Source organism: Triturus cristatus, chromosome 10 (genome assembly GCF_964204655.1).
Source record: "Triturus cristatus chromosome 10, aTriCri1.1, whole genome shotgun sequence".
Lineage (NCBI taxonomy): Eukaryota > Metazoa > Chordata > Amphibia > Caudata > Salamandridae > Triturus > Triturus cristatus.
In genome coordinates, this window is record NC_140593.1 from 616,732,563 (window position 1) to 616,757,254 (window position 24,692).

The 24,692-nt window shown below is 43.0% G+C and overlaps 1 protein-coding gene across 1 annotated transcript in view; it reads left to right on the top strand.

Moving 5' to 3' along the window:
* The window catches only part of MCRIP2 (MAPK regulated corepressor interacting protein 2), a 145,273-nt gene extending 129,078 nt beyond the window's left edge, over window positions 1-16,195 (top strand). Inside the window, exon 5 of the mRNA XM_085632147.1 lies at window positions 15,551-16,195. Coding sequence (XP_085488273.1) covers window positions 15,551-15,621 — 71 coding nt within the window. The 3' untranslated portion in view covers window positions 15,622-16,195. The remainder of the gene's footprint in view (window positions 1-15,550) is intronic.
* Window positions 16,196-24,692: the final 8,497 nt, after the last annotated feature.

Here is a 24,692-nt window from a genome sequence, read left to right on the forward strand (position 1 = left end):
AATGTACCCTCTTAATGCTATTGTCGGTTCTGCAACCTGGGGTGCTGACTTACCAGGGACACATCTTGCCCACTCATAAGAAGAGGTTAGCGATAATTGTGTAGTTCCACAGATCATCTCTAGTAGGATGTGAATTTGGTTATCCGTGGCATGCAACCCAATGCTATTAGAATGCCTTTTCTGATGGAGGTACATGAATATTCAACTGCAAAAGTGAGTTTCAGGCCCACTGCACTTCCTGATGCAACTTTTATGGATGTGTCAACTATCCACTTCATACAGTTGCTGGCTTCAGATGAAGATTAAACATTGTAAGGCAGTTTGGGACAACGCTGTCAATTTTTCCAGTGGTTTCAGGAGTGCAGCACGACACATAATGTGGTTGGCTGCCAAGTGGATGAGGTATCTGAAGCAGCCAGCTTCCTGACCTTGAGAAAGGGTGAAGTGGAGATTCTATGAGATCTTTGCAAGTAGAGCTTCATCTCCTTTAGTGGGCCTAAGGCTCAGCTGTTCTGCTAAGACCATTGCACATCTGCCAGGTTAGGATCTGTGCACTAAAAATACAGCTCCTCTAAAGCCTCTGAAATTCAATTTAACTACCCTTGGTGGGCATGTAGCCTTCTCTGTGCAAGCCCACACCACCTGGAATTCCCAAATCACTCACCGTTTAATGAGTCGTCATTAGCTATCAACTTACAGATGCAATATAATAAAAGTACTATATATATATATATATATATATATATATATATATATATATCAGATTCATCCACCAAATATCCCCTAAATATATTCAGACTCTTTCATACGCTACTACCACACAAGATCGCCGCCTCACTCAGAATCAGCATATTTCTTAAAAGTTTGAAAGATTTGCAGAGGAAGCAGAGAGCATGTATATTTACAACAGGTAGGGATTGGAAATATTCTTCAGCTGCTTCTTCGTACTGCCAATTATTTTTTTTAATTTTTTGTAGGGTGTAAGATCTTTTAAGCAACAGGATTTCACAAACTTATGATTGTAAAATCAAATCAGATCAGCTTGAAGGCAGCATTGATGCTTGCCTTAGGGAGTAAGGCTTTCTTCCACCTGACACCAGCAAATTGGAGTTTCTTTCAGAGCCCGACTGCGGAATAAGAACCCTCCTCTGTCTGGCACACACTCGAAGGCGGGATCGCCTCACCCTGCTTTGTGTTACAGACTGAGGCCGATGCTCTGCAGCATGACATTACATATTCCATAAGGCAGCTCCCCTATAGTCCCACACCATCACAGATTGAAGCAGTGCCTCTCGTTGACTGAAACTAGCCCAAACGATGGAGCGCCTCTCATTTACACACACTACTGGCGGCCTCTGCAGGCTGACACTACAGCACACTCTGGGAGGCCCACTCTCAACAGTTGAGTTGCTAGAGGACTCCTACCCAAACTGACATTGAGCCTTTCTTTCTCTTATGTTATTTAGATAAGATATCCAGTACTGCCCAGGCTACTGCTTGCGGCATACCATATTCTCGAGTCTTTTTATGTTCAACGCTGCGCATGCGCAGTCTGGCAGCAGAACCGTCCTGCGAAGCGAGAGGTCAGGATAGTAGAACAGAGAGCGGTTTAGACACATAAATGTTGCATCATTGCCTCTTCCCCTACACCTGCTGATGAATGTTAAATATAACTTTAAATTACCTCTCTATAATCTATTTATTGAAAATACCATGACAACAATGGTGGGCTTTCCCCCAAAACAAATATCTCCTCTCATATTCCCATTAGCAGATATTTCCGAAAACATTTTTTAATCTAGGATTACCAACGGTGGCACTTTAAGCAAAATATGAAATGTGTTTATCTGTCCCCACGTTCAAAATTATATGAATTCGTATTTAATTTCTAGTAGTTAAAATCCTATTTGGAGCCCAACCACGGGGAGGATAGCACACAGTTTTGGGAAAATTAAAAGCTTTAAGCGCAGAAACTATTGGTACAGGTAAGTAATCTTTTCCTTCTCATTGTCTGAGGAGGAACTGTGAAAACACGCCTGATCAGATCTCAGACAATATTCCCAGTAGTGCCTCTAGAAGGTAATCTAATAAAAAAAATATGTAATCCTTTCTCTTGCTGGATAAATCGCTGGCTAACACCAGGATACCCAGTTTTTGTGGAAATGGTTCAACCATCTATCTACTCAACATTTTTACTTGTGAGCAGGAGGTCTCTCTGTAATACATTTCAGAAATGTTTCAGCTCTCTCATTGTCCAAGAAATGTACTCTTTTTGTCACAGGTAACGGAGTCCGACTGGCATCATTATACTTGCTTAATAACACCAAGTTAGGGGAGGCTATGTAATTTCGTTGAAACAAGGCTCTCAGATCTTCTCATTCTCAGAGGTCTGTCTTGGAAAGGGAGCATTGCTTAGATTTAGCTCTGTCTCTACCTCTGATGGCTCTTGACCATGAGACTTGATCCCATTATGGACTACTGTTTTTTACTGGCTTTAGGTGAATTCGGCCTCTAACGCTTCCCAAAATATTACTCTTTTCGTTTTGGGATGTCAACAAAATTGGAGTCTAGGCTAGATGACCTCTTTGAAAATTGGAACATGAGAGTGGGCCTCTGAGAGTCTGCCAGGCAGCCATCAGTGTGTGTAAATGAGGTGTTCCATCAGCCTAGGCTAGTTTCAGTCAGTGAGAGGCACTCCTTCAATCTGTGATGGTCTGACCATCTTTATGAACAAATTAAAAAATAATACAGAATAGGGAAGGGAGATAAAATCAACCAAGACACTGGGCCCTACACACATTCATAAATTGTGGGGCAACAAGGAATAGTAAAGACTTTGAGAAATTACTACGAACAGCAGACAGCAACTCCAGATAATTACAAAAATATGCCATCTCCTTAGGTCGAAGGAAGGAAGGCTGAAGAAAAGCTTCCAGGTAGCATGGGAAAGAGAGCCGAGTGTTACACTCCCAGACAAAGCATGGCAGCGGATGCTGAGAAAGATAGGCAAGGGTGCTAAGGGAGCAGAAGGCATAGAAGTGAGTAAGAACATCTTATACAGATGTCATTATACCCATAGTTGAAAATTTAACCACGCTAGTTACTCTTTTGAACAATAATCCTGGGGAAGCCGTTGACGGAACTACTTTGGGTGTTGGAGAGGGAACAGAGCCTTCCGGGGAGAATCCATCGACATTGATTTCTAACGCCGTTGTTGGGAGCTCTACATTCCAGTGCCCCCCAGCAAATCCAACCCCCGCGGCGAATGTTCCCCACATGCAAACACAATTACAACCCCATACTTCTACGTCGGATCCCCTGCAATTTATTGTTGAAGCCACACCCGTGGTGTTAGTCCTTGCAAATGTCCCTCCATTAGAAAGAGGCACGGTGGAAAGTTCTAACTCACTGTGCAGCAAAGCCCTACACTGGCTAACCAGTAATATGCGGCTAGCTCCAGGAGGACAGCAACATCTCGCAAGTGTAATTAAATCAGCAACTAGGGTTTCTTGGCTGGGAAATCGGCCAAAAAAATTCAAAGGTGAATGTGTGGCTGTGAGCTTCTCAAATCAACACGTTCTTCCTAATATTCTTGCAAATATCCTTCCCCCCCAACGAAGACAAGGCACTGTGGTTCCCCTCACTTTGAAATTCTTTTATGGGGAACAGCAGAACGTATCAATCCCAAGGACTCCTGCTCTAGGATGGAACACAAATTGGGATTTTCACTCTAGATGGGGACAAGATATAAGGAATAATGCACCAGTCCACCGACAACAACCCTTCGTGTTTAACCCTGTTACACAACCCTTAGAACTGTTTAACCGTTTTGCACCATTATCTTTTATGGATCAAAATGATTGACTTTTGCCAAGTCAAATTAATGATGTTGAGGGACCACATCCCGCTTCTGTTTTATCACCTCAGTCCTCTGCGGGCAACAGGGCCTGTAGAATTATGAGCTGGAACATTGCTGGGCTCAGAACCAAATTTAAAGACAAAATATGGTTGGACAAAATCAGGAGTTATGACATTCTTGCTTTTCAGGAAACTTGGGAAACGTTAGAGTGTTTGGCCCTAGATGGCTACTCTCATTTTTCAGTACCTGCAGTCCCCAGTAAAGTAGGAAGAGCAAGGGGTGGGTTAGCTGTGTATATTTCACTTGACGTTAAAGGTAAACCTAGATACATCCAGTCTAAATCCAAAAATTGTTTAATGGTTGAACTGACTTTATCAAACTGTAACCCTATTTTACTTGTAAATTTTTATAATTCTTCGACCAGTCAATTTCCTAACGAGCATTTGTTATCCTTAGAGGATCTTTTATCTACTCATATTGAGAACAGTTATTTCGAGTATGAGGTAATCCTTATGGGAGATTTTAACATTCATCCCTGCCTGGCAGGTTGTCAGAGGGAAACTGAGATACTTCCTTTTTATTCTTCATCTCCGCATTTTGAACACACCCCAAGCGGAGAGATTTTGGAATCATTTTTGGCCACCCTCAACCTTTATGAATTTTGTACCTGCTCAAATGATTCGAGGCTACCAACATATGTGGGTCATGATTCTGGTACAATTATTGATTACATTTTTGTTTCTTTAAGTATTCTACCTAAAACATTTGCTTATATGGTAGAAACTTCTGTTTTTAGCGATCACAATCCTGTGATTTTAGAGGTTTTAGCATATGGAGTCCTGGAAAATAGGAAGATTGACACACTGTGTGCGACAGGTCTTGCGCTAAAAGATCAAAATCGTAGGCTGAAATGGGACCAAGTTATCCCAACATCCTTTTTACAGGAAACATTGGCCAAAGTTGTTGATGAAATTGCCATTTGTTTAGATAACAAAAACCCGAGTGCCAAGATGGTTGAGGCCTTTAGTGTCATATGTCATCAAGTTAACTTAGATTTGACTGTAAAGGCAAAGTCAAACAAACCAACGGGCCCTAGATGGTGTGATATAAACTGTTCTAGGGCCCATTCAGCCCTTCTTAAGGCCTTAAAGTGTAAACCTAGAGACAGAGTACTGATAGCATCATTGAGGAAACAATATAATTTAGCTATTAGGAAGAGGAAATCTGAGATTAAAGATGAGGCTTGGAATGATTTGTTACTGCCCGAGACACAGAAAGATAGTGCTAAATTTTGGGCAGTCATAAATCACCCATATTTTGTGGGACTAGATAATCAGAGAGCTGACTGTATTATCCCAGACGAACAGTGGGTGTCACATTTTAGTAATATTTATAGTCAAACTCACACCACAATAGATTGTGAAACACCAGTACTACAATCATTGACTCATATTCCTCCCTTTACTCAGGAAGAGGTGATACTTGCAATTAAAGATACATTCTGCAAAAAGGCACCGGGGCCAGATGGGGTCCCTGCGGACTTCTTTAAGAGCGCTCCTGAACTTAGTTCAAAAATTTTAACTAATATTTTTAATGCTACAAGGGAATTTATTTCCCCCCCCAGCTGGGCAATTTCGACCATTGTGCCAATCTTCAAGAAAGGACAGAGGACAGACCCGGCCTGTTACAGGCCTATCTCTCTTATTGATTCGAGTGTTAAAATCCTGGGGAGAGTCCTCTTAGGTAGATTGTCCACGATTTTAGAAAGTAAGGGTATTTTATCTAATGCACAATATGGCTTTAGAGCCAATAGAGGAACTTTAGATCAGTGCCTAAACCTAGAGCTAATTATAAACAAATATGTAGTCGCTAGGGGTGGTTCACTGTACATGGCCTTTATGGACCTCTCCTCAGCTTTTGACCTGGTTAACAGGTCGAAGCTGTGGGGGATCCTTTTGGGCATGGGCCTTGACCCCCCTTTAGTCGATTACTTAGCTGAGCTACATAAGGATCTCATGACTTCAGTTAGAGTCACTAGGGAAGGAAGATGCACCTGCCTCTTTAAGTCTGAGAGGGGGGTTAGGCAAGGGTGCATACTTGCCCCCCTCCTCTTCACCTTATATATTAATGATCTTGAGGCAGTAATGCGAACATCACATAGTGATATTCCGCGTGCAGGGGAGACAAAGATACCTGTCCTCCTGTACGCGGACGATGCTGTTCTTCTTGCACGTTCTGGAGTTGCATTGAATAAACTCCTTTTATCTTTTGGAGCTTTTATGTCATCTTTGGACATGAAAATTAATACAGAAAAATCACATGTAATGATCGCTGGACACGCAGGCAGAAAAAAAAAGATGCTAACATTTTATTGCGTGGGGAAGGAGGTTAAGAGAGTCCCTTCTTTCCCATACTTAGGTGTGACTTTTGACGAAAAGGGCACTTGGGGCCCCCAGCTTCTGGTTAAAAGTAGCGCTGTTGCTAGAGCGACCGCAGGATTGTTGGGTTTTGCCAAAAAACTGGGCGCCCGTCCTATGGAAAGCATAATTAAAGTTTATAAAGCAAAATGCTTGTCAGTCGCCCAGTATGGCTCTATCATTTGGGGATATATTAACTCTGCTAAAATACAGAATGTAGAAAATAAATTTTTAAGATCTCTCCTTTCTGTTCCCCAATCAACCCCGACATTTGCATTACATACAGAGGTAGGCTTGGGCTACATATCTGATACTTTAAAATTAGCCCCAGTGATTGGCTGGCTAAAAACCTGGCTTAACCAGGAGCTCACATTAAATCACATCATTTTAAAAGATTGTTTAGCCCTGGAAAGAGCACTTAAAATCCCATGGGTAAGATACGTGAGAACTCAGCTGTCCTTAGCAGGCCGTCCGGAGCTCTTCTCATCTCCAGATGAAATAACTCATGAAGATTTAAAATTAGTTAAAAATACTCTGATAAATCTATATGCCCTGGAAAGGGAAGCACAAGAGCTAAAAAAAACCCACGGTAAGGAAACATTATTTGCTTACCTCTGTTCCTGGAATGGAACCATACCTTCTTTGGGTAACAAACCCTTACCATCGTTTTCTCTTAACGAGATTTCGTTTTGACTTAATTCATTTTATATTGGGTAATTTTGGAACCTGGGCTAGACCTGATGACGCTGAACCATGCGATTGCGATTGTTTTTCAATTCAGGATACGATGCATTTTATTATGTTTTGCGGTCATTATACCGAGATTAGAAAAAGATACTTGCTCCCTATTTTACGTACTCAGGGCTTTATTCAGGTAAAACCAGCCCTGTTGTTTTTGCAACTTCTTCCTAATATAAAAGTAGCCTTCTCTGTCGCTAGTTTTCTAGTGGCAGGAGCACGTTTAAATAAGTTTCAAATAAGGCACAGGCACTTTATCTCTGAAAAATGAATTTCCTCTTTTTTTAACAAACCCTTCTTTTTATCCCTTTTAAAATATTTATGTATGTTTTATTGTATAAATTTAATGTTTCTTTTTGTGATAATTGTATGCAAATTTAGTGATCTGATGAAATGTTGTTATGTATTTTTGCTCGATCTTTTATGATTTTTAATAATCGAATAAAGATAATTGACTGACATTATACCCATAGTTTTGGTCCAAGCATTACTGACTCATGCTGGAGATTATATAGAAATAGGAGTACACTATTTATGCCTTATGGCATTGTCCCAAGGTTGAGAAATGTTGGGCTGAAGCCCTCACAGATATACAGCTAATTACAATAATTCAGCTTCCCTAAGAGTCAGCTAGTAAATTATTAGAATGGGCTCTGGGAATCAACTCAGAAAGAGGGAAGGGCGTGGAAAACCTTTTAAGGACTCTACTGCAAGGGGCAAAAGAAATGCTGTTAACAAGGTGGGATAAAGCTGCCCCACCTACAACCTTTGAATGGTACCAAAAACTTTGGCGAATGGAGAAAATATTGCATGATAGGGATGATACTGAGAAACATTTCACAGAAATATGGTCACCATTGTTCTAAATTTTTTCAGCAGACTGCAGATCGCTCACTTGTCCATGGACTTTAAGAGCCGTACAGCTTATACCAGTAGAAATTGAACAAAAAGTGAAAAGGACAGAGGGGTGTGTGACCCCCACGCCATGTCAATAACACATTAGTCTTGCGTATGGTAAAAATATACTAGCAATTATATTCACTGGGCCGGACTTCATTTCATGTGACTCGACGGAGCGCAGGAGCCAAAGTTGCTGCGCTGCTTTGCATCAAAAGGAGAGAGCAGAACAGCACTATATCTGTTATGGTATGTTATTAATATTTGTTAATGTGCACTACTACCCTCAAGGGTATCCTGGTGCTGAGATAGTGGGAAACTAGGCCTCACAGCAGTGCTATTGGAGGAGCCAGGTTTTAAAGCTCTTGAGGAACTCAAGTAGATAGGAGGAGGCTCTAATGTGCAGGGGGATGTTGTTCCACACTTTAGAAGTGATATAAAGAGAAGGCTGACTCCGGATATGGTTCTTCATATGCATGGAATATGTGCTAGTACGAGTCTGGTAGAGCGGAGGAGTCTGAAAGGTTTGTGAAAGGAGATGTAACTGTTAAGGTAAGTGGACCCATGTTGTGTAGTGCTCTGAAGGTGTGGGTGAGAAGTTTGAACTGTGCCCGTTTGTGTTTTGGAAGCCAGTGGAGCTCGTCGAGATGTGGCCTGACATGGGTGCTGCGTGGGTGGTTGAGGGTAAGTCTAGCTGCTGAGATCTGGATGATTTGTAATCTTCTGGTGTGTTGCGTGCTGATTCTGGTGCAGAGGGTGTTTCCGTAGTCCAGCTTTCTGGCGAAGAGGGTGTGTGGTGGTCTTGCGAGCGTTGCTTGGGAGCGAAGAAAAAGCTTTGTTTTGCTCTTCCTCTGCATGGATGCATTTTAAGCAACCCTGTGCCACGCATGTTCACTTGCACCATAGTGCAAGGATGTGTGTGTGATGTATAGCATATATTGTATATTTGAAGGATACTATTGTGTACCAAATTCCAGCCTCAGACATAGTTTTCCAAGTTTTTATGTATGCTGTAAGGTACAGCACAGATGAAAAGTTATGAAAGTTTGAAGAAAGAAAACTTTTATCCAAAAGACACCTGCCTCAAGGAGGCATACATTTTTGGCATAATGCCCTGTCTACCCTTTTCATTAGGTAGGGACCTTTCCTCAAAATCCAGGGATCCAGAGGTTCCATAGCCAACAAATATAATAATAGTGATGGGCAGGAACCTTGCCTGGTGCCCATCTCAAACTGCCACGGTTCTGGGATGACTCAACCCTCCCTAACTCTAGCCATTGGTAATGAGCACAACTTCACCTATCCCATACAAGAACTACTTGTTCCCAGCTTCCGCTACACCTTCCAGAAATATGGCCAGGTCACAATATTGAATGCTTTGTCAATATCCAGTCATGCAACCCATGGAACCAGACCATCCCCAGGGACGCTTTTTCATTTTGTGAAGAAGGTGACGGAGATTAAAAAAAGGTATTGCGTTGTGCTATAAAAGCATTTGGGTTGTGATGTACTAACGATGGTACCACTGTCAGTAGTCTGAATCTTTACCACCCAATTAGGAACTGAATAGTAATTATCATTGAACAATAATTAATTCCTTCACAGCAAGTACATTTGTCATCATCTCAAAGAGTAATAAATCCGAAAAATGTAATGGACCATATGACCATAGAAAGTGCATATCGATTAAAGGTGGGTTCTGAAGGTCCTTTATAAATATTTATGTACTAGTATAACTGTGGTTGTGGCGGAATCACAATCAGTTTTACAGTTCCCACAAGATTTTTTTCTGCTTGAACCAGTCTCCTGTAGAGAAAATGATGTGAAGGCACAACCGTACGGAAAAGAAGCTAGTAATCGTTTATATACAAGTGTCAACAATTTGGAATTGCGTTAAAATGTCCTCGTGTAACTAATATTTCGCCAAGGCCTAATCATTAAACGTTGCTTTAATATTCCAGCATCAGTAACCGTGCCAAATGCTTAGGTTGCTCAGTACCAAGGCTGCCTTATCTTGATTCGAGTTCATGACTCTTTCTTCCACCACCCTACACTTCTGTCTCTACGCCTCACTCTTCCAGGTTCTTTATCATTCTTGTTTTCTCTCTTTGCCACCGTTTTGCTATCTTCGTCTTCCTCGCTCTTTCTGCTTCTTCCATTTCTCTCTCTTGCTCTGGATTGAAGTCTGAAGAGAAAAATAAGTCTTGGTCTCCAAAAATAAATGCTAGTGCACACCACCTGCAAATGTACTTAGGTAAGTGTAGGCTTGCTTTACTTAACTCCACACAAATTAACTTTGATTATATACATATCTATCTTCTAGGTGCAAGGATTTAAGACTGGTAAAACTATACTTACCTGTATATTCTTGCTGTCATTATATTTTAGTTCTCCATGCTCAGGCCGCAATATTTGTGTGTATCAATATTCTGATACAGCCGTGTCAATGGGCTAAGCCGTCATTTAAGACATTTGTTGATTTTGTGCAAAAAGCACTACGCTGTCCACTTTTCATTTTAGATTTTGTGAAAGTACAGACATTGGGGTTTTCTGAAATTTAATTGAGAATAGCTAGGACTGCGTTTGCTTTGTCAGAGGAAAAGAAGATTATGCGGTCTGCTTATGCCTCGTGCTTGGGTAATCATTACCTCTATGTTTAATGGTGGGAGGAAAGGGCAAGATCCTTGTGAAATACCTCTTTGGTATCTAGGGCCATGGTTGCAGAGGTCTTAGAGGAGGATTTGACTGGGTGATCATGTGTGACTGTAACGTGCTATGGATGCTAGACAGTTCTATGTGCATAAATATGGTTTGTGTGAGTTGGATTAGTGAGCTAAACAAGTGGTTAGCATGTATCCTTGGTGTATGCTCAAAATCCGCCTATAGTTCACATTTTGTAGGGGTCTTTACGCACTTTGCAGAACAGCACGATAACTAACTCTGAGGCTGTTTTATCATGTAACTCCCCTCCATAAAGATGTGTATGTGTGTGTGTGTAGACCCCCTTTCAAATAATTGGGAAGTTCTCTGTAAAAGAGGTTGTGATTGCCATCTGGGTCACTAGTTTTGTTGGTGGCGAGCATGGAAAAGGATCTCTGCTTCTTTTATTATGTCTTTGTCTACTTCTGAGGCCCTCAGTAAATTGCTGTTGCCCAGGGGCTGGCGACCAAAGAGAGGGAAGCAGTGTTCCTTCCGAGAAGGGCGCCAAGGTTTGAGTACAATGTCAGCAGTGTTTAGGATGTCACTGTCTTGGTCAGCAATAGTTCCAATTGATGAACTGCAGCTCTCTTTCTCTTTATTTTTGTAATTAAACAGCTTGATTTGTTAGTGTTGCAAAAAGAGCATGTGGATTAGCATGGCATCCAATTTGTTTTCTATAGTTTTTATACTCCATGTTCACTATTTAAGGTTTACAGCGATAGAATCTAGACTTTGAAGCCAGATAGGCTTCTTGACTAATCCTAAAATTCTTTTTAACATCACTATTTCTTTTAATTGAGTGTGTTGCATTGTGTATTTGATTTGCTGTTATCACTTACAACGTGCCCACAATTGTCAATTGCAAGGGATTCCACTGTAGTTTGTGAGATCTTTTCCCAGTCATTCCCTTTAAAGTAAGGTGCCCCCTCTCATCTTTGTTTAGATCAGACCGGTCTTCCAAGATTTCATAATTTGTTCGTTCCAGTTTGATGTTGTCGATGACTGGTAGCGTCTAGTGAAAAGTGTATGCAGAAATTATATGAAATACAGATTGGCCCCACAGATCATGTCACATTTATGGGGGGGGGGGGGGGGGGACCAATTAAAAGGTAAACTATGCTAGAGTAGCTGTACCTTGAAAATAAAAGTCAAGGTGAATTTGCTTGCTGTTGGGGTATGGATTCTCTATATTCCCTCTAGGGTGAAATGTTCACAAACGGTTAAGGGCATTCAAGCATATTTGAACAGTGAGATTTTATATCATTGCATGGAGTTTATTAACCCAATCTTCTCAGGTTGTATTTAATGACCTTTCACAGTACCGTATAAGGAATTCAGTGACACGGTTTCTTAAATTACATCCTATCTCTTATCGGTTGCTGGGAATTCATTTTAAATCTGATGTTTAGTATTTTTGTCCAAAACAATTAGAAAACATCTCTTTTTTGCAATCTTACTACAGAGAACTAAACAATACTTTAAGATAAGTGTGACTTTGGCCTGCCCGGTGCTCATTACTCAGTAGCTTTCTTGTCCATTGCAGCACCTTTCTTCTGCTTCAATGGATGTGCTCCCTATTCTGGTTTGTCCAGCCTCTGACATTCCCTGTTGATGTCTAGAAACTATTTTACCTTTTGCACCAATCTTTAGTATTTAACATTTAGGGCCTCATGTAGGTAGCCAAATACCGGTCGGTAACGGCCGATTTTCGGTAATTATACCGTTACCGACCGGTATTTTGGCTATTGGTATGTAGGGGGTCAATTTCTGGAATCGGAATTTACCGATTCGGTAAAACTACCGAATCGGTAAAATTACCGAATCGGTAACGTTACCGATGTGGTAATGTTACCGATTCGGTAATTTTACCGAATCGGTAACTTCCGATTCCAGAAATGATATGTAGGGGGAGTGTGTGGGTGTGTTTAGGAGTCGGTATTTACCACCAACTTATAGTTGGTGGTAAATAATTAATGTATGTGTGTATGCATTTTGAAGCGCTTAGCAGTGTGCAATGTGGCAGACATACATGCCCTTAGGGCATGTATGTGTGCCACATGTGCACACATGGCCGAATCAGGGGTGCAACAGGGTGTCAATGTGACACCCTGCCACCCTTGCATGTTCTCCACCATTACCGAATCGGTATTTACCGATTCGGTAATGAGGCATACCTTCCCCTCAATGGGAAGGTATGCCTCATTACCGAATCGGTAAATACCGATTCGGTAATTACCGAATTGTAACGAATCGGTAAAAAATACCGACTCATTACCTACATACGAGTTACCACTTCTTAAATACCGATTCGGTAACGTTCGGTATTTTAGAAGTGGTAACTGGTATGCTACCTACATGAGGCCCTTAGTGTGAGGGTATCTATTACTCACTCCCACCACTCCATGAGTCTGCTCCTACCTATCCTCTATCTTGTTTCTGCCTCCTGCTTCCTAGTCCAGCCACTTCCTCTTTCCCCGCCATTGTGCTGCCACTCGATGTCCCTCCCCCCGTCTGCATGCTTCACAGTGATATTTCTCTCCTCGCTTTCTGCACCAACCTCATCACTCCTTCCCTTGTTGTGCCTCTGCTTGAGTTCTCCTCTGCTTGTCATCCTACTCCATGGTGCCTCCCACTTCTGTCTGTTCCCATGTCTGCTTCTGCACTCCAGCATCTCTGCCCACTTCGGTCTGTCCTGCACCTCCCTGTTTATCGTTTTTCTCGCCTCACTTCCTACACCCTGCTTCAAAGCAAGACCAATTGGTTTTTCCCATGCTTGCTTGCTACACAAGCAGCCCCACAACTCCCAAAAATATTGAGCTCCACACGCACAGACATTCACAGAGACTGTAAGGCTGTTTTGTAACTAGTGGTAGTATACAGAAGAAGCATACCCCCCCTCCCCCCCCATCCACAGCAAGCTATTGTGCTGGAGCCTAGTGTAAATCCCATCAAACAGGGGTCAGCTTTAGAAAGAAAAAACATTCTACATATAGCAGCGGTCGCATGCACTGGGAAGCATTGGCATAATTAGGTATGGTAATAAAATCGGGCTTAACATTAAAAAAACATAGAAATTCACAGAAAAAAACACGGGTTAAAGTGATAGTATAGTTAGGAATTTAAACAATATTCACAATTTAGATAAAAAGCTTCAGAAATGTACTCATAAAAATTAAAGGTTAAAGTGATGTTATAGTTAGGTTAAAATGTAATGTTGTAAGCTAAAAAAACACACTGAAATTCACTAGTTATAGTTCACTCAAGTATTTATAACTTCCGCCTTAACCATGCATTTCTTATGACCTCACATAGTATAATACTCATGACAAGTTCTATGACATCAATGATAACCTCACTGATGACAAAAGAAATTACATCATTGATGACATCACTATGCATGGTGAGAGATCACGTTAGAGTTACTTAACTATGATTGCTGAATTTCAGTGTTTTTGTTTTAGTTGTAAATGTTACGTTTTAACTGCCACTTTCACCTAACTAGAACATCACTTTAACCTTTGGTTTCTTCTTACGGATACTCCCAGACTGGATACTACGGATTCCCTATGGGAATTGTAATCCTGATGGGGTAATAGGGTGTGTTACTGGCCCACATGCAGGGCCAGCTCTAGGGTGGTGCGACCTGTGCCACTGCACTGGGCGTTGAATCCGGGTGGGGACGCCGTGTTTGCAAGTATATTAAGGATTCAAAAGCACCTTCCTGGAGAGAGATAGAAGTAGTAGAAGTTGTAGTCTAGTAGAAGTTGTAACTCATCAAAAGGTAGCGCAGAGGGTTAATATGCCTGCTGCAAAGAACGTGTACCTTACTGATCACAAAGTGCATATAATGTAGATAGGTCAGTGGCTTACTGCTTTTTTCAGAGAGATCCTTTTGTTACTTGCAGTGTCTAAGTTAAAAGCCTTTATGTAGAACAGGGAGCTATTAACATTTCATCAAAGAGCTGCATGCAAACAGCAAGGTATAGATTAGAGCGTCATGATTTTTCCCCCAGTATTTCATTATCCTAATGTTGCAAAAAGGGTTCATTTGGGTAGAAATCAATTCTTATTATTAAAGAGAACCCTCAACCATGGTGTTACATTTTAAATTCCGAGTTACTGCTTCTCCATACAAGCACTCTTAAACTATATCGCCTACCAATATGGATGACATGTGACTCCTACACCTTGTAGTCCTCTGTATTATGTAACATTTCCTATGCACTGATTTACACACGTATGATTGATTGTCTCTGTGTAGTGTGTGTGTGTTGTAAAGTGCTCTGACAACCTACACTGGTTTGAGAGGTGCTATAAAACTAATTAAATGCACCTGAGAGAGAGTAGTTTTGGAGGCTTGCGGGGCATTGTTAAAGGGTGGTAGTGAGGGAATCCGTGGCGGAGGTGGCCATTGTGGTAAAGGACGTTTCCTGTCTGGAGGAGATGTGTAAGGTCAGCAGGAAGGTTAGCTGGCTGTCAGCTCTCCATGACATTCTGCTATTTGTGGTGCCACCAGTGACTCGGCCACAGTGGTTCCCCCACATAGCTTTTCTTTAATCCAGCTAAGGGGGTGCATTTAAGATCATAAGGTCTCTTGACAGCGGTAGTGACGTCGACCTGAAGTCGTATCTTTGGGGATCACCGCTATAAGCAAAGCCACACATAAAGAGATTTTAATTCCTGAGGCGAAAAATATAATATGAAAGGTTAGACAGTGGTGTTCTTATTCACCCCAGACATGACGGAAAGCTTTTTGTTGTTGTTGCCTCCAATTCAAATGCAGTTCCTAGAGGGCGTTTGAACTTCTCTGCCGTTGACATGCTGGAGTGGTAGGTGCCGAGCCAAGGATAGCTTAGTCTTTTCTCTTGTTTGATGATTACTGTTTCTGTCCACATCTGTATCGGCACTAAATTGTTGTTATATTTCTGTCACTTTTCAGATTTTGTGCCTATTGACCTGGAGGAGTGGTGGGCCCAGAGGTTTCTGGCCAACATTGAGAACTGCTCGTAGATCACAGGTTCGACCACAGTCGCCATCTTTGCCTGCTGCGGAGTGTGCTGGGAATGGCGCACCAAGTGCAACCAGAAAGGGGGGCATGGCACCGCGCACCCTCATTGGGGCGAAGCTGATCCTGCAGCACCCTTTGTCATAGAAACCGCATGTGGACCGTGCAACTCCAGAGACATTCCTGCCAAGACTGAGCCGTGTACTGGAACAGGAAGTTGAGCTCGATTCTGATGGACTTTTTTTATCCCACAGGGATAGTAAAGTATCCCTGAGCCTGCCTTTCCCCCCGACCCCCTCTTCTTGGCCTCGTCTTTTCAAACCACAAGTTGTTGCCAGCGATGCACAATTACCTGTCTGTAGAGAACAAGATGTCGCCGGGGTGAAGCCGCAGCCTCTTGCCCTTTCCCAACTCTTACAGCCAGCGTACTGGCAGCACTCGGGAAGAGGGAACGAGGAGACTGGACAAACACAGAGGGGACACTTTTATACATGCAGTTCATGTGGCTGCACATAGTGAAAGATGTAAACAAACCCCACTCACCCTATGATGGATGTAATTTATAAACCTTCTAATTTACTCTGTGTCCATGTGGTCAATGAGCATCTGCTACTCACCGAAATGTGCTTCGGCGCCTCGTCGGGGGTAGTAAGTGCTATGTAAATACAATTTTCCTAGATAAGGAGATCTTGGTGGAGGGGTTGAATAGTTGACAATCTCCGATTTGTTACAGGTAGCAGCAGCCCACAGTTTGAGCGCCAGATGGTACTTGTACCATTGGGTACTTTGGAAGAACAACAGGGTTGGAGGGGTGCGCGCCCGTTTAATAATCCGTAAAGATAGAGGCATATTTATCATAGGGTTGGGTAGCATTTGAGCCATGCAATGTGGTGCAAAAGCGATGCAACCCTTAAGTGCAATTTATCAAGATGGCAGACTGGCTTGAAAAATCTGCAGCAACGCAATGCAACACACATCGCTTCCATGGGTTCTCAGTGTTCTCAAGCAACACCAATGGATTTTGACTCAGTCGCCGATTTACCATATGTTTTAGACCTGGGAATATGTCAAAACTGCTACGTATGCATTCCCAGGGGAGGTGTAACGAGGAGAAATATCTTTAGTTGTCCTCATTTGGGCCTCTTTCTATGTGCGCTGTAGAAAGAGGAAAATGCCTCAGGGGATAGTTTTTGAGCAGGAACATGCCCCTTCCTGCATAAAAACAATCCTGCTTACAATGCAGCAGCCCTTGCACCATGGTGCCTGTGTTGGAACTAGGCAGCACATTGTGCGTCAGTGCTGGGAAAAGACAGGAATGCGCTGTATAATGTTAAATATGGCACATTCCTGCCTTTACCCTGTCACGCAGCAAGGTGAATTGCTGCGCTGCATGACTTGTTAGTAAATATGCCCCATATTATGGTTCACAAGCATGTGTTCGACTATGCTGGATGGCAAATGTGCACAATTTAATGCCTTTTTCATCCTGTTAGTTTGGATGCTAGCTGGCAACAGAATGGTACCCAGGTCTAACCAGCATTTTCATGTCTGGCCCTCCCCAACCATAACTAACAGTCAGGTGCGAGAGAAGCCAGGAAGACCTGTCTCTCCAGCATGCTTAATATAAGACTGACACAAGACAGAAATCTAAGTTTCTCCAGCGTTCCAACCCCAGCTGGAATAGGGCTTTTCATGGGCTCTGAGGAATAACGGTAGGTCACTGTAAAAGAGTATTCTAAATTCACCTCCTAAGTATATCTTATCTTCCTATTCACTATGATGAGTCACATGCCAATGCTAATGGTAGGAAGGACAATGGTTACTAACCTCTGTAGTTATAGGATGAGTATTAGCTAGAAGATAATTATTACACCAGCTGAATTGACCCTTCCATCCACCTACACCAAGGGATTCCCACATGCCTACAAAGCTCTGCACGATGCTGGACCTGCGTACCTCAACCACCACCTCACATTCCACACACCCACCAGAGACCTCCGCTGCTCCCAACTGGCCCCGCTACCATCCCTCGTATCCGGAAGGCCACGGCCGGAGGAAGATCCTTTTCCTTCAAAAACACATTTTTCATCAGTGTTGTATTTGGGGCTTCTTACCTCGTAGAGTCCTGCACTCAAGTAATCTTTAGATTTTTTAGAAAAGTGGGAATCTCATGTGAGCTCGTGGAATAACTTGCATTGGTACTGCAAGCTCCCTGTCCAGTGTCCATGTAATCACAATTACTGGGTTAACACCTTTGGTCATATTAATGTAAAAAACCCTGCAATATCTAATATGTTTTGCTAACAGAAACACAGTACCTTAAATGCATATTTTTGTTTAGTTTGAAAGTGATGCATACCACCATGTTGTAAACTTGGCCAATAAGATACATTGAATAGAAAAATGGAACTTCATCCTGGAACCCAAAGAACCAGTCAGTAAGTAAATGGCAGGATGTCATCTGCTGGTGGGAGAATTCGTCCATGTGTACTGAAGTAATGGTGATAAAGCCTTGGTGCAGAGCCAATAAAGTCGAAGGTAGTCCAGAGAAGGCAGTAGCCGATCTTAAACATCTACTGGTCTGACAAGGGATCAAAAACAAATGGACATAGCTGGGTTTGCATATAGACCTCTGTTGACCATGTCCCTCCTTGAAAAAGATAGGTATTAATGACCTGAGTTTATGGAGTCCCTTCCTAGTCTGGACTATGTAGAAATGAGTCCTCTGCACAAAGGCACCTTCTTTAATTTATTTAATGGAACATGACGTCCATATGGACAGTGTAAATGGACAATAGGTTTTGATTGATTGATGTTAGACGTCTAGTTGGAAGGAAAGGGACAAACAACCTGTCTAGATTGCTTGGTCAGCCATGGAAGGCTTTGTGGCTTAAATAGAGGGGTTGCAAATTCGATCATACTTTTACTGGGGGCAATGGAGGTAATTCAGTGCCACTGTGATGTTGATTGTAATGTTCCAGGTCAAACATGGTATATAGCCTCTTTGGAGTTATAATAGTGATTTGTTTTTGCTCTCAAGTGTTGAGGCTGTTTCAGTATTGCAGTTTGACTTTACCACAGCTAGGACTAGGGCAACTTTTTAAGAAAGGTGGCAAAACCTTTCTTACCAAATGTAAGTGGTGGGAAGCGGATTTGAAGTCAGGACTTAGTAGAGGGTTAAATGAGAACATGCTGTCAAACAGCACACACAGAGTACAAGCTTTTTTTACGGGGAACAGGGCGGATCCCATTGATGCGGACAATTTAAACCAGGGGCAGAGTTAACAAGTGCCCATAAGCAGAATGTATGTTTTCTCGACCTTCAGGCAGAGCTCATTTTTCTGCCTCCAGGTAGATCTGGAAGTTCAGAGCTATTTAACTTACAATGGCAATTAGCCTCATCTGCATATATTTGATAACCAATCTTGTGGGTAGCCTGGACGTTCATGAGCAGGACCATAAGCAATGAATAGGGATGGTCTACCCTGCTAAATACGGAAGATTTTCCAAGATTTGTCTTGGTAAATATTTTAGAGTTGTAATGTGGCAGGAGAAACTGCTTGAACAGAACTAATTCAATTAGTTAGCATTTTGTACCTCAGACAAGCAGAAATTTCATTAATGGAACTGTTGAGTTCTAGCTACATAGTCCACACCTATCTGGCACTAAGATATAACTGTTGGACATTATTGAGGCCAGAAAGTAGCTGAAAAATGTCCAGTAACAGGAGATAGGAAATTAAGGACTTCATCGGATGGCAGTGAGTTTCACTTCAGTGGTGGAGCAACAGAAGTATTCTGTAATTGGAGGATGATCATTTTTTTGTTTCACATACCTCTAGGTCTGTCTCTCTACTCCATATTACAGTGGGCCCTTTTTACGTTTGCCAGACAAGCCGTCTTTGTTTAAATCGCCTGTTGTGATAAGGTTTAGAAAAGATTTGACACATATGCTTCCTCCCAAATTTTATGGGATGCCACAATGGAACCTTAACTTGGTCTTACAGTTTGTCATGTGCAAACGCTTCGAGCCCATGCATAGCTGCGTGCTTTGCCTCTGGACTTTGAAGACTATCTTTCTCATTGCAATTTCTTCAGTTTATTGCATGAGGGAATCTCAGGTACTGTCGCTGCAACTGCCCCACACAGCATTTTGTTTCTTGATAAAGTGGTGTTGGGAACTGGGGCGACCTTCAAATCTAAAGTTGTCGCTCCTTTCCATATTGGTGCTGTTCATTGCTCACCCTCAACCCTGTAAGGAAGACGTGAGGCTCCAGTGGTTGGGCCCCAAAAGAGTTTGAGTTTTTATATTGATCATAACAAAGAAAACCATGTGGACAATCAGATTTTTGTGAGGACCCTGTCAAAGTGGATTCTTTGTTGCATCAGGATCTGCTAGGCAATGGCCAAGAAGCATACTGCAGAAGGTCTGAGAGCCCATTCCACCATTGCCAAAGCTGCTACCACTGTTAGCAGCAGAGTGGCTGTTCTTGACATCTGCGAGGATGCACCGCGGACATCAGTGCACATGTTCATGAAGCACTACTACCTTGACAGCCACATTTGGTGGGATAAGCATTTTGCCGATTTGGTCATGTGTGACTTTTTTACGGTCTGAGCTCACTCCACAGACCCTCCCTATTTGAGAGATATTGGTCTGGTCTGGTATCTATTCTAAGGTGAGTAATTTATGTTTTGATGTATCCATCAGAAGAACAAGTTACTTACCTTTAGTAATGCTCTTTCCAGTGTACACTGCATCGAACTACAGATTGCTCACCTTACTCCCCAGGCACTAGACTGGATCTGGTAAAGTTTTCCAGCATGAATTCTGGCCTATATGTGTAGGCTATTTGCTGCAGCTTTTAAATATACAGGCGAACCTGTCACAATAATCATTTTTGCCAGGCAGGAAACCTGCTTTTAAGTATTAAGGGAGTCAACCCTAAGTAGGCATTTTATCACACTATGTTGGGGGCCTAGTATTTAAAAGTGGAACAGGGTGACATGTTCCTACAATGACTAGCCGCTAAAAGCTATTATTACTTCAAACAGCTAAAGCTGTTTCTATGACAAAAAAGAATGTACAATTAAAATACTATTTTTGATAATTATGATTTGTAATATACTTCTTAGTCCATTCAACCTCTATTTTTATTATTTATTTAAAATCCAATTTAGTGTTGTAGTTAGATTTGTGATAACTATAAAGGAAAAGTAATATTCTACTTACCAGTATGCATCTGTTCTTGGCATGTAGAGCTGCAGATCTACACACTTGTGCATAGATCGCCATCTGGTGTTGGGCCCGGATGTTTGCAGTTTGTTTTTCCTCTTGGAAAGTCTTTGGAAGTCACGAGGTCGGTGACTCCTCCTTTGGATCGTATTGCGCATGGGCTTCGGCTCCATCCTCAGATTGTTTTTCGCCCGCAGGGAAAGATGGAGCGTAGTAGTAACAGTGAAGATGCCCATGTGTGTGCTATCTAAATAAGATAAACTGGAACAGATAAAGGTAGCCGGGGAGGCGGGTGGGCGTGTGTAGATCTGCAGCTCTACATGCCAAGAACAGATGCATACTGGTAAGTAGCATATTCCGTTCGAGGCATAAGAGCTGCAGATTACACACTTGTGCATAGATTATACAGCAGTACCCACTGTTAGCGGCGACCACCCGTATCTGTTGCAGTGGTTTGAAATAACGTTTTGAGTACAGCCTGGCCCACACTAGCTTGCTGCTTAGTTTGCACATCTACACAATAGTGTTTGGTGAAAGTGTGCGGTGTTGACCATGTAGCTGCTTTGCAGATATCATCTAATGGGATGTTCCCTAAGAATGCCATGGAAGCCCCTATTTTTCGTGTAGAATGGGTTTTCGGGGGAATGGATAGCGTTCGCTTTGCTTTATGGTAGCAGATTTGAATGCATTTTACAATCCACCTAGCTATCCCCGATTTTGAGATGGGGTTACCTTTGTGTGGTGGAGAGAAAGAAACAAACAGTTGTTTGGTCTTACGGAAAGGTTGTGTTCTCTGAATGTAGTAGAGTAAGGCTCGTTTGACATCCAGTGTGTGAAGAGCCCTTTCTGCAACGGTCTGTGGTTGCGAGAAAAATACTGGTAGTTCTACTGTTTGGTTTAGGTGACAGGGAGAAATGACTTTAGGGAGGAATTTTGGGTTGGTGCAGAGAACAACCTTATTGTGGTGCATTTGGAGAAAGGGTTCTTGAATGGTAAGTGCTTGTATCTCACTGATCCTTCTAAGGGAAGTGATGGCTACAAGAAAAGCGGTTTTCCATGTTAGGAATTGTAGTTCACATTTATGCAGAGGTTCGAAGGGAGGCCCCATTATTAGCCTTGTGAGAACGATATTTAAGTTCCACACAGGTGAGGGGGGCACTCTGGGGGGAATTACTCTTTTAAGGCCTTCCATGAAGGCTTTAATGGCAGGTACTCTAAAGAAGTGAGAGATGTTGCCTATTTTGTAGGTAAGCTGCAATAGCTGCGAGGTGTAGTCGAATGGACGTATAGGCTAGATTGCACCTTTGTAGGTGGAGTAAGTAGCCTATTATGTGTTGAATGGACACGTCCAGTGGATTGATGGTGTTGTTATGGCAATAAACAACAAAACGTTTCCACTTGGCGGCATAGCACGCTCTAGTGGTAGGTCTTCTAGCTTCTCTGATGATGTTCATGCAGTCAGGGGGAAGATTTAGGTACCCGAATTCTAGGATTTCAGGAGCCAGATCGCAAGGTTGAGCTTCGCTGGGTCCGGGTGTTGGATCTCTCCAGGGTTCTGGGTTAAGAGGTGTGGAGAGAGGTGTAGTTTTTGGGGCGGCACTACAGATAGTTCCAGCAGTGTGGTATACCACGGTTGTCTGACCCACGTTGGAGCTACTAGGATTAGTGTGAGGGAGTGTTGTTGTAGTTTGCGCACCACTAGTGGAATGAGTGGGAGAGGCGGAAAAGCGTAAGCAAATCTGCCTGACCAGTTCATCCATATCGCATTTCCTTTGGACAATGGGTGTGGGTATCTGGCGGCAAAGCTTGGGCATTTGGCGTTTTTGTGGGTGGCGAAGAGGTCTATCTGTGGATGCCCCCACATTTGAAAGTACGGGTTAAGAAGTTGCAGGTGAAGTTCCCACTCGTGGATCTGTTGTGTCTGCCTGCTGAGCAGATCTGCCACTGTGTTTTGGACTCCTGGGACATGCTGGGCTAGGAGAAAGATTTTCTGGGGTATTGCCCATCTCCATATGCTCTGTGCTAGGTGAGAGAGCTGTGGAGAGTGTGTGCCACCTTGTTTTTGAATATAACACATGGCTGTCATGTTGTCTGTTCGGATCAGGACTGCCTTGCCTGAAATTTGAGTTTGAAAAGATTTTAGGGCTAAGAAGATTGCGAGTAACTCCAGATGGTTGATATGGAGTAACTTTTGTTGAGGTGTCCACTTGCCTTGTGTGGTGAGATGTAGTAGATGAGCTCCCCAGCCGGAGAGCGATGCGTCCATTGTCAGTACTATTTGAGGAACCGGGTCCAGGAACGGTCGACCTTTGGAAAGGTTTGTGGTGTTCCACCACTGCAGAGAGCGATGGGTGCGACCGTCTACCAACACCAGATTTGTTAATTGACCCTGGGCCTGGTTCCATTGGCGCGCTAAGCACTCTTGGAGAGGATGCATCTGGAGTCCTGCGTGAGGCACTATGAAAATGCAAGAGGCCATCATCCCTATTAGTTGCATAAACACTCGAGCTGGAAGGGAGTGTTGTAGTGCGAATTTTGCACGTAGAGCTTGAATGCTTGCAATCCTGGCAGGATTGGGGTAGGCTAGTGCTCTTGAGGTGTCTATGGTGGCACCAAGGTATTGTTTTGTGTGGGAAGGTTAGAGATGGGACTTCTGGTGGTTTACTGTGAAGCCCAGCTGGTGGAGTAATTGAATGGTGGTAGATCTGTGTTGAACACACTGATTGTATGACCCGGCTTTTATCAGCCAGTCGTCTAAGTATGGGAAGACGTGGATGTGTTGTCTTCGCAAATGTGCTGCTACCACTGCTAGGCACTTGGTGAATACCCTTGGCGCTGTTGTGACTCCGAACGGGAGTACCTTGAATTGGAAGTGTTGTCCGTCCACTACAAATCTGAGGTACTTGCGGTGAGCTTTGTGCACCGGAATGTGGAAATACGCGTCTTTTAGATCTAAGGTGGTCAAAAAATCATTTTGGGAGAGGAGCGGAAGTACCTGCTGAAGCGTTACCATATGAAAGTGGTCGGAGTGTATGTACGCGTTTAGGGGCCGGAGATCTAGGATTGGCCGCAGAGTCTCGTCCCTTTTTGGTATGAGAAAATATAGGGAGTAGACTCCCATGTTTTGTTGGTTGGCAGGGACGGGTTCTATTGCCTGTTTTTGTAGGAGGGAGATTACCTCCTGCTTTAGGAGTATTAAATGTTCTTGTGACATTGGGCGCTGCCTGGGTGGAATGTTTAAGGGGGGTAGATATCAGTTCTAGGCAGTAGCCTGATCGAATTATCTGTGTCACCCATTTGTCTGAGGTGATGGTAGCCCAGACGGGAAGGAAATGTTGGAGTCTGCCCCCGACCGGAGTGGAATGGTCTGGGGGGAGTGGGGGGAAGTCATTGGGTAGGCGTTTTTGCAGAGCGGGCGTTGTTTGTTTTGCCTCTGCCTTTATTATTGTTACCCCTATAGCCGCCTCTTTGTTAACCCCTCGTGAAGGTGGACTGAGTGGGGGATTTGTACGAAGTGGACGCGGTGTCTGAGGAGCAGCCTCTAGATGTACTCCGTAAGGAAGGGCGGCGAAAGGAGTGTCTAGCAGGGTGTGACTGTAAGGCTCCCATGGACTTTGCCGTATCCGTATCCTTCTTCATTTTTTTATAGGGCCTCATCCTCCTTTGGGCCAAATAGATGTTCCTGGTCAAAGGGATGGTTAAGGATGGAGGCATGTACCTCCGGTTTAAACCCTGATATTCTTAGCCAAGCATGGCGACGGAGGAGGACGCTGGTATTGATGGCCCTGGAAGCTGTGTCTGCTGCATCTAACACACAGCGTATAGAGGTGTTAGTGATAG